The following is a 13,370-nucleotide window of genomic DNA, read 5'->3' as shown; positions in this document are numbered from 1 at the left end:
ATTATACCTGAAGTGGATTATGTGTTGTTTTTGTGAACTAATACGAAAACATAAAACAAATGACATATTAATTGGTAAGTTATATGATATACATTTTCTTTGAAGCTATCTTTGGATATGAAACTTACTTTCAGTTAAAGAGAAAGGAAGAAACGAATGGAGAAGGCAGGCATTTGTGCTTAGAATTTTCTACTCCTATACATGGTAGCTATGTAAATATTGTTGAGTGACAAAGAAAAAGATGACTATACTGCAGTTTAAGATACTGGTGTTTTCCTTATATTCCCAGAACACGAAACAATTCTGATGAGATCAACTTGTGGCTTATTGGGACAATATCCTTTTCTAACATAACAGGTTTTCGGGGCGCTTATCCTAAGTTTGCGACTATTAACGAAATGCTCTTTTGACCAGTAAAGAGCATTCTTCTGTTTGAAATAGCAGCCAGGTAACTCCCATAAGACGACTAGTATACCACAACCTGGAGCCACAGGTAAGCAATAATATCATTTCAGTACAATGATGTCTTATTTGTTAACCAGGAGTGGTCAAAAGACATGATGTCAAGTGACATTACTTTTCCCTCTCATTCAAAATGCCCTAAATAAAGAGCAGCTTTAAGAAAATCAATTAATTTTATATGGCATTTATATGAGTTGAGCAAATCCATTAATGTAACTGAAAAGAAGGTTTAAACCTGAGTGAACTCCAGAATTTACAACTATTGCCGGTGGCAATCAACAGGACATTTGTATTTGGGGGTGTGGTGTGGTGTCTCAGCGTTCACGTCAATAAAGAACATACGTTTCATTTTCAGCTCCATTGGTCTTGCTTTTCCGCTGTTTTTGCTCATTGGTTGCAGGAGGGGCCTGACCCATGGCAGGAGGTTTCCGCTTTGCTAACATTTTCCGTTGTCTTTCTATCTCTTCCCTCTGTGAATTTATCCTTTCCTGTTGCCTAGAAATATAAAAGATGTTGCACAAAGAAAGTCAAAAGTTTTACCACAGCTATGGAACACACACAATTTGTCACTTGTGTATCCAATTTCAGAAAAAATAAGCCCCTTTAAGTCAAGAAGAGATCTGATTTTAACTTCAGATTGGAAGGGCCAAATAATCGGTGATAGATGTTTTCTGGGAATGAGTCTGTGCTTTAAGACACTAGTTATTACTATTTTCAGAGTGGGCAGGAAGGAACGTATCAAATTTCTATTGTGACCTTATTTTCTGACTCAAAAGGAACAATTTTCTGATTCCTTTTTAACAGCTAAGAAAACAATTCTCTGATCTGAACCCATTAAAAGTAAAAATTGTATTTTAAAAGTTGTAAAATGTTCCAAGTTCTTTTTTATTTTTCTTTGGATGAAAGCTTCTCAGTTTTGTGTAAAAAGATACCAAGTTTGTAGGATGCTAAAGAAAGTAAACAAGATTTTCTTTTAAGATCTATCCTTTATTCTAGTCTAAGGGAGCCATTACTACTCTACACATCAACCCCGCTCACTGATACAGTGACACCTAAATTAAGTTTTTAAAAGACAAATACATTCAGAGAAAGCACAATAAAGTCTTCAACTAGTAAGAACTCCTTAGGGAATAGGGAACAAAATGAATTAGCATAAAACATATTTTACAGCGGCAGTTAATCTAACACCATTACCATTAGAGTATTTCCTAAGAAGATGTCAAATTTTTCTGTGATTAACTAGTTTACAAATTAGAGACCAATAAAAACTCCATTAAAAAAAAAACAAAAAACACTTTCTCTCATGTATCCTACCACCTAACAGATATTAAGGTTTACAGACTTGGTATATAAAAATAAACAAAATTGGAGATTAACCATTTAACAGGCTAGTCTTTAAGTCACTCATCATAATTGACAGTCGAATGATAGCTCCCTTCTCCTTCTCCCTCTACTGTGCTTTTCCTCTCATTCTCTTTTGTGGAAGCAACCTTCATTTTTGTGGAATAATAAAACCTTTTTTTTGAGAGAGCCTCACTCTGTTGCCCAGGCTGGAGTGCAGTGGTATAATCTTGGCTCACTGCAAGCTCCATCTCCCAGGTTCAAGTGATTCTTGTGCCTCAGCCTCCCTAATAGCTGGGATTACAGGTGTGCACCACCATGCCCAGCTAATTTTTATATTGTTTTAGTAGAGATGGGGTTTCATCATGTTGACTAGGCTGGTCTCAAACTCCTGACTTCAAGTGATCCCACCTCGGCCTCCCAAAGTGCTGGGATTACAAGTGTGAGCCACCATGCCTAGCAGAATCTAATTTTTTAAAACCTACTCTCAAATGGAAGTTGCTCTACCCTCTTCCCTGAACACTGTTTTCAGATCTTTTCCAGATTTAGTACAGTGTCTTTCGTGGAAGAACGACAAGCAGAAAACCAAGATTACTCTAGGGTAGATACCCACAATACAGCTTATTTGCACATATCTAGAAGGGCAATGCTGTATGCAAGATTAACCTAATCAGAGTATTACAAAGCAACAACCAGTCACTTGATAATACTATGCCCTTGGCTTCAGGATGAGCCAGGTCACTGATTAGACATCAATTGAACAACAAAATGAAAATTATAATTCAATAATTTTCTGTTCGCCTGAAAATTCTTTTTGATTATCATTAGCTAGACCTCCTCATCTCTACTTGCAGAACATATATAAGGTTGGCTCTCCACATCTATGGATTCAACCAACTGCAGATTGAAAATACAGGGGAAAAAAAAAGGATGGCTGCACCTATACTGAATATGTACAAACTTTTTCCCTTGTTATTATTCCATAAACAATATGACAATTATTTACACAGCATTTACATTTATTAGGTATTATAGGTAATCCAGAGGTGATTTAAAGTATATGGGAGGATATGCATAGGTTATATGCAAATACTACACATTTTATATCAGGGACTTGAGCATTCATGGATTTCGGTATCTGAGGGAGGTCCTGTAACCAATTCCCCACAAGAGACAATTGTATATATCATTCATGGCTTGAAAGAAATCTGGGTTGAGACACAGAATCCTTAAGTAAAATCACAGTATTTCTTCTGGAGAAAACATTTACCTTAACTGAGCATGAATTTCCCAATTAAAAAACTGGTAAACATCTTTAGCTCATTTCTACCCCTTTCAGGGGCCATGAATGTAAGGCACTCTGAACTCCCTACAGATAAACATACAATATACAGTAGCTTAGTGGAGTGCCACAACATTTTGTCTTTGAAGATTAACAGTATTTTGCAAAATTGAGATTTTAGCAATCACCTTGATCAAACATAAAATAAAAACAATCTTCTATTATTTTCAAGGACAATTCATATGTTTAATCACTTCAGATTCACCAAGAAAGGATCCCCACAGCCATCATATATATAAACCATAACACAAGGGACACAGATTCCAAAACATCTTTAGGGAAATCCTAAACTGCACATTCTGAGAACAAGACTTTGAACATGAAAGTTGATGCACCAAAGATCAATGTTACGTATTTTAAGGATTCTCATATAAATTCTTGATGTTCTTGAAACTATTTATTTACATCAAAGAAGAAAAGAATAGAGACTATCAGTGGTACTTCATTTAGATTTATTTTGGGAGTACAAAGTCTGGATTATGTCAAACTATAACTTCTCATAGAACAGGAATCCTGTCTTAGCAATCCATATATCCCCCAGCATGTATAACAGTGCCTTTCACAGAGTTGATCTTTATTTCTTGTATAGCATCAATTTTAGAGATTGCTCGCCCTTCATCACCCATAGCAAGAGGTTATTTCTTCTATATTTTACAGAAGTATTGAGGACCCAATAAATCCATCTCACTCAAATCTAAATAACTCTATTTACAAAGCCATTGCCTGCAAAAGAAAAACAAGATAATCAATCTTCTGCACCATTATGGGTTGTGTCCCCCAAAAGATATATTAGTCATTAGTGCCTCAGGATATGACCTTATTTGGAAACAGGGCGAATAAAGATATTACTAGTGAAGATGAGGTCTACTGGACACGACAGGACCTTAATCCAATACGACTGGTGTCCTTATGAGAAAAGGAGACACAGAGACGCACAGGGAGAGCACCATGTGAAGAGGAGGCAGAGAATGGAGTTATGCCGCCGCAGGCCAAGGAACACCTGGGGCTGCCACACTGCTGAAGAGGCAAAGAAAGATGTTCCCTAGAGGCTTGAGGAAGTATGGTCCCGCCCCACCTTGATTTCAGATCTTTAGATTCCTGAGGTGTGAGAGAATACATTTCTGTTACTTTAAACCACCCAGTTTATGGTATTTGTTACAGCATCCCAGGAACGGAAGGCGGGCGCCTTCAGCAGCAACACTACCTTCTACACTTCAACTACACTAGAAGTAACGAGTAGTAAAGGTATTTTAAAAACTGTGGCCGGGGCCGGGCGCGGTGGCTCAAGCCTGTAGTCCCAGCACTTTGGGAGGCCGAGACGGGCGGATCACGAGGTCAGGAGATCGAGACCATCCTGGCTAACACGGTGAAACCCCGTCTCTACTAAAAAAAAAAAAAAATACAAAAAACTAGCCGGGCGCGGTGGCAGGCGCCTGTAGTCCCAACTGCTCGGGAGGCTGAGGCAGGAGAATGGCGTAAACCCGGGAGGCGGAGCTTGCAGTGAGCTGAGATCCGGCCACTGCACTCCAGCCTGGGCGGTAGAGCGAGACTCCGTCTCAAAAAAAAAAAAAAAAAAAAAAAAAAAAAACTGTGGCCGGGTGTGGTGGCTCACACCTGTAATCCTGAAACTTTGGGAGGCCGAGGTGGGCTGATCACTTGAAGTCAGGAGTTTGAGACCAGCCTGGCCAATATGGTGAAACCTCGTCTCTACTAAAAATACAAAAATTAGCCAGGAGTGGTGGCGTGCACCTGTATTCCCAGCTACTTGGGAGGTTGAGGCAGGAGAATTGCTCGAACCCGGGAGGCAGAGGTTGCAGTGAGCCAAGATTGCGCCACTGCACTCCAGCCTGGGCAACAGAGTGAGACTCCATCTCAAAAAACAAAAAAAAGCACGTATTTCCAGTCATTATTTTAACAAAATTATTTAAAGTAATCTGTTATCTATTTCATCTCTGAGACATCTGAAACCTCAAAACTTCAAACAACATGTCAATACCCCAGATGGCTTTGTTGTTGTTTTTTTTTTTTTTTTTGGAGACGAAGTCTCGCTCTGTCACCCAGGCTGGAGTGCAGTGGCGTGATCTCAGCTCACTGCAACTTCCACCTCCCAGGTTCAAGCAATTCTCCTGTCTCAGCCTCCCGGGTAGCTGGGACTACAAGCGCATGCCACCATGCCCGGCTAATTTTTGTATTTTTAGTAGAGACGGGGTTTCCCCATGTTGGCCAGGCTGGTCTCGAACTGCTGACCTTAGGATATCCACCCACCTCGGCCTCCCACACTGCTGGGATTACAGGCATGAGCCACCATGACCAGCCAGATGAGATTTTTAAAGATTCCCAGCATTTCATATATTCTGTACAAACTAGGAGCTGTGAAATGGTATACAATACCTAAAGATCTAATGTTTATAAAATCAACAAAATGAATGACTTTGTTATGGATCATATGACTGAGAATCAGATGGTTTGACATAAATTGCTTTAAAACGGATACTGGTTGGGAGGACAAGGTGGGTGAATCACTTGAGGTCAGGAGTTCAAGACCAGCCTGGCCAACATGGCAAAACCCTGTCTCTACTAAAAATACAAAAATTCACCGGGCATAGTGGTGGGCGCCTGTAATCCCAACTACTGAGGAGGCTGAGGCAGGAGAATCACTTGAACTCGGGAGGCGGAGGTTGCAGTGAGCCGAGATCGTGCCATTGCACTGCAGCCTGGGTAACAGAGTAAGGCTCTGTCTCAAAATAAAATAAATAAAATGGATACTGGAACTTGTCACACTTCAGAAATACCTGAACTGGCATTACAATGCTGTAAGCTTTAATTTCTTCCTCTAATTACATGCATCTTAAATGATCACAATTTTGTACATAGGTCAAATCTCCCCCCCGCCCCCGCTTTTTTTTTTTTGAGACAGGGTCTCGCTCTGTCACCCAGCCTGGAGTGCAGTGGCACAATCTTGGCCTCACTGCAACCTCTGCCTCCCATGTTCAAGCAATTCTCCTGCCTCAGCCTCCCAAGTAGCTGGGATTACAGGCGTGTGTCACCATGCCCAGCTAATTTTTGTATTTTTAGTAGAGACAAGGTTTCATCATGTTGGCCAGGCTGGTCTCAAACTCCTGGCCTCAAATGGTCCGCCCATCTCAGTCTCTCAAAGTGCTGGGATTACAGGTGTGAGCCACCACGTCCGGCCAAATCCCATTACTTTAATTTTGTTTATTTCAACATAAAGTCTTAGTGAATAATTTTTATTGCCTTGCCATGGACTGTTTGAGACTTCTTTAAACAAAAAGTGGTGCACTGAATAACATTAACATTTAGTATTTAACATTACTTTCTCAGAAGTATAAAATAAGTTATTTTTTCAACAGATTCAAACATACTGTGGAAAGCAAAAATTACTAAACTGGCCAAAAAATATTACAAATCTGATATAAATTTCCTATTAGACAACGAATCTTCTGTTTTAGGAAATTAAAGATCACTCAAAAAAAGAACCAGGGAACAAAAAGAACAACAACAACAACAACAAAACGGTGTTAAGGGTCCTATTGAGGTTATATATCATTATCTGATTCATTTTTTAAATGCCTTTAGGTTTGTCTCTTCCCATAAAACCTAGTATTGCTGCTAGTGTACAGCTACTTCACCCACCAAATTACTTCACACGTCTTGGAGTTTCTCATGTGCAGAACTGTCATCTCTGAGGTTATTAGATATAGCCTTTTACAACTGGAGAATTTCAATTTCTATACTGAAGGAAATTAATTTATTAAAGCAAAATTTCAGGAACTAAAACACCTATAATTAATAGACATCAGCCAGAAACAGCTTTCCAAGAGAAGACATAGATTTCTTGCCATTTATATGGCTTAAAACAGTAAAACAGTGCTATCCACCTACAGTGAACAGTCTTACTTAGGGATTTCATTTACATAGTCTCACTTCCTCTGATTTGATGGCTCTACAGCAAAGTCATCATTTTGTACTCTACCATACAGATTTCCAGACCCTCATGGGCATCAAGTTGCTTTTAGAATATGAGATAAAATATTGCTACTATCAGCAGTAAGTTCAATCACTTCTTTTTGTTTTGTTTTGTTTTGAGACAGGGTCTGGCTCTGTCGTCCAGGCTAAAGGACAGTGGTGCAATTCTCGGCTCACTGCACCACTCACTGCATCACTCACCTCTCCTCCTGGGCTCAAGTCATCCTCCCACCTCAGCCTCCCAAGTAGCTGGGACCACTGGTGAGGGCCACCACACCCAGCTAATTTTTGTATATTTTTAGAGACAGGGTTTCATAACGTTGCCCAGGCTGGTCTTGAACTCCTGGGCTCAATTGATCCACCCACTTCAGCCTCCCAAAGTGCTGGGATTACAGGCATGAGCCACAGCGCCCAGCCATAAGCACTTCTTAAAACTAATTACATCTCTATACAAACTCACCATCTTTCCTGAATCAAAATCTAAAAAGACTGCCATCTAAATAGTAGCCACTGACAGGGCTGCTCAGAGCCACTACCACTACTAGAAGTCAGTGTAAGCATTAGGTAGCTTTGGCCACTATGTGGATCTTAAGTTTTATCTTCTTCTGATTCCATTTTAACAAATTTGGAAACTGGATGGTATGTCACTTCCAGGGCAACTTGCATTTCTTAGCCAGGATGTTATAAACAGGTATCATACCTCCATGTAACCGCTGTTTATATTGCCCTGATACCTCTGCTATCACCAGCCACCTATGCTTAAGAATGCAGAGTGAATGCTGCTCTAAATGTCTGGCGCTGGCCTAAGAAAAGTCTGTGCTTTCCTTTCAAGGTATTCTTTGACTTGAAAGCCTCTTCACACACCAAAATATACATACATGAGGAACAATCATGAAGCAAAAACATGCTTAATCTAAGTTGGAGGTTAATGTTTCACACATAAAACAAGGACTACTAACATGTAATTCAGAGGTGAGTTTTAACAATTATTATAAATAGCATCAATATTTGTATTTTCTTTCACGCATAAGTTTCTTATTTGTCTCATTATTACTCAAAAGTAGTCATATGATTTCCAATTCATACTCAACAAGCTATTTCAGCAAAAAAACACAGGAAGGAAGGAAAGGCAGTCTATAGAACCTTCCGATTCATCATGACCTGGAGATTAAAAAAAAAAGATACACCAAAAGGTACTGCAATCTGAAGATATCTATATACATTTAAAGATCTAAGCTAATGGTAGCTAGTCACACAGTTGGAATTTGAGGATTTTAAATGTTAATTCCCTCCTTGGAATAAATACCTAAATGCTTCAAATCAAAAGTTATGACAAAGACACTGAATGTTCAAGATTCCAAGCTGCAGACAGGCACACGCAATGGGGTTGGTCACCACTGCCTTCCAGGAAGTGCCTCTCTGATGACTGGACACTGTCTCCTTAAATAATCCCAGGAACATGTCCTATAAAGTTCTTCAATGGTTTTATTCTGCTTTATACCTAAACTTAACTCAGGAAATTCTTTCTCAGGTCCTTTCACATTTCATTTTTCTATGGATCCACAATAAATGCTCAACAGACTCTTAATGAAAATTCATTATATAATTAGAAAGATAGAAAGTCAGACCCTAGGTTTTTCTTCCTTAGCTTCAGCAATTCTGATTCTTTTAAGTTTTAATGCAGAACTCATTCTTTATTTTCTGGAACTTTTTGTATTCCTGATTTTACTTGTGTCATTTTTTTTCAGGACTTCACTTCATTCGATACATTTCTTTACACATGTGGTGACTAAAAAACTAACTGAAAAGATGACTACCAATACTAGGATTATTAATGACTACAATTACAGAAAACCAAAAAAATCCAAACGAACTTTTCAATTCTCCATTTAATCATAACAATTCACTTACTTGATAAGATTCTGAAAAGCATAACCATCTGTCCACTGTTCAGTAAATGAGGCCCCATGTCGGACAGTAGTAAAGTGGCCCAATCTCAAGCGGTCTTGCATGCTCTTATCTCTACATGCCATCTTCTCTTGTTTTGACTTAGGGGAAACAGACAAAAAAAGGAATTCAATACCAATTAGCATGGATAAAGATACTTCTTAGAAACTAAAACTAAAACATTTAACATTATCAGGAAACATACTGTTGAAAACCGTACGCTTTCTCACAACAGTCAATAATGACTCCTTGGATGACTTACTATTCCTATTCAAACAAAGTAAACAAGAGAGAACAATGAAACAACTGCAGGTTCTTCCTTGGTAAAGCTTTCCCAATCTGTCTATGTGTGTGCGTGTGTTTTTTTTTTTTAAAAGACAGAGTCTTGCTCTATCACCCAGATTGGAGGGCAGAGCCATGATCTCGGCTCACTGCAACCTCTGCTTCCCAGGTTTAAGCGGTTCTCCTGCCTCAGACTCCTGAGTAGCTGGGACTACAGGTGCACGCCACCACACCCGGATAATTTTTATTTTTTTTTTTTTGAGACGAGGTCTCACTCTGTTGCCCAAGCTGGAGTGCAGTGGTGCGATCTCAGCTCACTGCAACCTCCACCTCCTGGGTTCAGGTGATTCTTCTGCCTCAGTCTTCCAAGTAGCTGGGACTACAGGCACATGCCACCATGCCCAGCTAATTTTTGTATTTTTAGCAGAGATGGGGATTCACTATGTTGACCAGGCTGGTCTCCAACTCCTGACCTCGTGAGTCGCCTGCCTCAGCCTCCCAAAGTGCTGAGATTACAGGCATGAGCCACCATGCTTGGCCAATTTTTCTATTTTTTAGTAGAGACTGGGTTTTGCCACGTTGGCCACACTGGTCTTGAACTCCTGGCCTCAAGTGATCAGCCCACCTCCATCTCCCAAAGTGCAGAGATTACAGGCCTGAGCCACCATGTCCAGCCTGCCTAGGTGTTTTTAATCTTAAGAGTTCAGCATCTCCCATTTGGGCCACATCAATGCCTAGCTCTTAAGCTGTTTCCCTATTTTCTGTTTCTTCTCTAATCTTTTCCAGAGAACTGCTGACAATTCATCTTCTCAGAACACCACTTTGCACACTTCCAGTTTGATGTTCCAAATCTTCCATGGGTCTTTGCTACCAAACTTTGGATCCAAACAAGAAAAGCTCCTCCATGCGCTAGAAGATTATATCTGCCTCCCTGCAGAATTCTTACTCCAGAACACCTTATATACTCCTGATTCCTGAGAACATCATTTATTGAACATAGGTTTATTTAAAAACAATTATACGTCATGAACTGTAAGAATGTTAAGTACAGAACATAGAAAAAAACTGGTGTTCACAGCCTAGAGAGGCGGGGGGTTATAACCACTAAATATATTAATTGGTAATTCTAAGTACAAACTGTGGTAAAGAATTCAAAGGAAAAGAATAAAGTACTGTGAGAGATGATACCATGGGATAAACGTCCTTGAGATGCCCTATTTTCAACTGACAGGCAATTTATAGCTGCAGTTTTCCATGCCCAGAACACATTCTTCCTCTTCTTTATAGCTTTCTCCAATTAGTCTCCTGCCCTTGATTTATTTTAGTGAATTTCTTTTCTTTCTTTCTTCTTCTTTTTTTTTTTTTTTAAGAGACAGGGTCTCACTCTGTTGCCCAGGCTGGAGTGCAGCAGTGCAATCACAGCTTACTACAGCCTCCAACTCCTGGCTCCAGTGATCCTCCCACCTCAGCCTCCTGAGTAGCTAGGACTACAGGTGTGTGCCACCACACCCAACCAATTTTAGTGAATTCTTAGTAAGTGCACTGCTCACCTGAATAGGTTTCCTTATATATGTGAATGTATCTCATTCTCCCACCCTCATGTAGACTGTTACCCTCTGATGGCAGAACTGTGTCTTTTGTTTCTTAGATTCATGCAAACTGTTCTATTATGAGAAATTCATTCTCTTTTTTATTACTAAGTAGTATTCCACTGTATGACCATATCATAATTCGTATATACAGTCACTTGTTAAGAGACACCTAGGATGTTTCCGCTTTTTGGCTATGAATAAAATTGCCATGAATATTCTCATACAAGTACTTTTATGGACATTTGCTTTCTTCTGTTTTTAAAAATAAAGATGGTCTCATTGTGCTGCCCAGGCTAGTCTCAAACTCCTGGGTTCAAGTGAACCTCGTGCCTGAGCCTCCCAAAGTGCTGGGATTACAGGTGTAAGTCACCATGCCCGGCCAACATTTACTTTCATTTGTCTTGGGTAAATGCCAGGAGAGGAACTGCTGGATCACAGGATTTAGTGCATATTTATCTCAAATAGACAAATTGTCCAAAAACCTTCTGAAGTGGCTGTAATATTTTACATTTCTACTGGTGTAAGAAATCAGGCTGTCCCCTATCTTCACCAACCCTTGGATCTGTCAGGTTTTTTTAACTTCTAGTCATTCTACTGAGTATGTAGTACTATCTCACACTAGTTTTACGTTGAATTTTCCTGATGGATAAAGCCATTGAGCATGTTTTCATGCTTGCCATTTGCATATTTTTATATACTCTTTTTTTTGTAAACTATCTGCTCAAGTCTCCTGCTCATGTTTAATGAGTTGCCTTTTTATGATTAAGTTATAAGAGATTTTATGTATTCAAATTCTACGAAAGATAATATTGCACTCTATGATTGCATTTTCATTTGTGTGGTTTTTTTTGGCTTGTTTTTGTTTTGAGATGGTCTCAGTCTACCACCTAGGCTGGAGTGAAATGGCATGATCTCAGGCTCACTGCAATCTCTGATTTCAAGTTCAAGTGATTCTCGTGTCTCAGCCTCCAGAGTAGCTAAGATTACAGGCGCATGCCACCACACCCGCCCACTTTTTGTATTTTTAGTAGAGACGGGGTTTCATTCACCATGTTGGTCAGGCTGGTCTCAAACTCTTGACCTCAAGTGATCCGCCCTCATTGGCCTCCCAAAGTGCTGGGATTACAGGCATGAGCCACCACACCCTGCCCATTTATGCTTCTTTATATTGCATCACGGTGTAGCAGATACTCAATAAACATTCCCTACTTAGAAAGTCAGTAAGTAGGTACTACAATTTCAGCTCTTTTGGAAACAAATTTAAATTTTGTTATGTACTACTCCTAGCAAATAGAAAGTTCTGTTTTCCTGTGAGAACTCAGAGACAGCGTTATGTTTACTTTTTGTAGTATGCTATTTAGAGTTTAGTACAACTGGCTGAATCTATGCTGATTTCCAGAAGTATTCTAAAACTTCAAAGAAATTATCTGGATTAGCATATATTTTATTTTTTCTCACTCTCAGAAAAAATTTTAAAAAGAGATTTCTCTTCTATAAAGTTGATTAATGAGTCAAAGAATGAAACAAAATTTTCCCCAGTATCTTCGGCCTCAATAAAATAATCCATTCACTTTTACTGAGACAGTGTTTACTGTCTTTTTAACAACATTCCAAAGATTTCAAGAAAATAAATCCCCAGTATATCTCAAACCTCTAGTTTGTTCTTGTAATATTGTCATTAGGAAGTATAGCCTTCTTAAAACTTCTAAGAAATAGGCCGGGCACAGAGATGAGCGCCTGTAAACAGAGCAGTTTGGGAGGCTGAGACAGGCGGATCACTTGAGGTGAGGAATTCAAAACCAGCCTGGCCAACATGGCGAAACCCTATATAAAAATACAAAAATTGGCCAGGCATGGTGGCGCATGCCTGTAAACCCAGCTACTCAGGAGGCTGAGGCAGGAGAATCGCTTGAACCCAGGAGGCAACGGCTACAGTGGGCTGAGATCATGCTACTCTACTCCAGCCTGGATGAGACTCAGTCTCAAAAAAAAAAAACAAAAAACAAAGAAAACTTCTAATAGTTACTAATAACTACTAACAGAGATAAGTGACAACTAACCAATGAATATAATAAAGGGGGCATCAGCCAATTAAGTAATCATATACAAGTATATGACAACTTTAATTTTTTAATGCACAAAGCATTTAATTATCACATTATTATATACATAAGTTACTCTAAATGCCATCTCTGAAACAAAAATGCAACTATTGTTAATGATTCTAATAGTAATAGGATACTCACATCAATTGATAGAATGAATATAAGAATTTAGGAGAGCAATACCCCAAATAAACTCAACTAGGACAAGCTGTCCCTGTTCAATATCACACTCAAAGCAATGCACAGCAACAAAGCATATCCCAAATTAACACTCTGGATGCTTGGTCTGGTGTCCATGCAAGGAAAAAATTC

General features: G+C 39.3%; 1 protein-coding gene across 12 annotated transcripts in view; it reads right to left on the bottom strand.

Moving 5' to 3' along the window:
• The window catches only part of TLK2 (tousled like kinase 2), a 143,150-nt gene that overhangs the window by 44,224 nt on the left and 85,556 nt on the right, over window positions 1–13,370 (bottom strand). For all 12 annotated transcript variants that reach the window (XM_065531820.2, XM_015438676.4, XM_015438680.4 and 9 more), the window contains 2 exons: window positions 9,044–9,180; window positions 805–957 (listed from right to left, as the gene is read on the bottom strand). In XM_065531820.2, coding sequence (XP_065387892.1) covers window positions 805–957; window positions 9,044–9,180 — 290 coding nt within the window. The remainder of the gene's footprint in view (window positions 1–804; window positions 958–9,043; window positions 9,181–13,370) is intronic.

This window comes from Macaca fascicularis, chromosome 16 (genome assembly GCF_037993035.2).
Source record: "Macaca fascicularis isolate 582-1 chromosome 16, T2T-MFA8v1.1".
Taxonomy (NCBI): Eukaryota; Metazoa; Chordata; class Mammalia; order Primates; family Cercopithecidae; genus Macaca; species Macaca fascicularis.
Note: the sequence above shows the minus strand (reverse complement) of the source record. Positions and strands in the feature narration are given on the sequence as shown.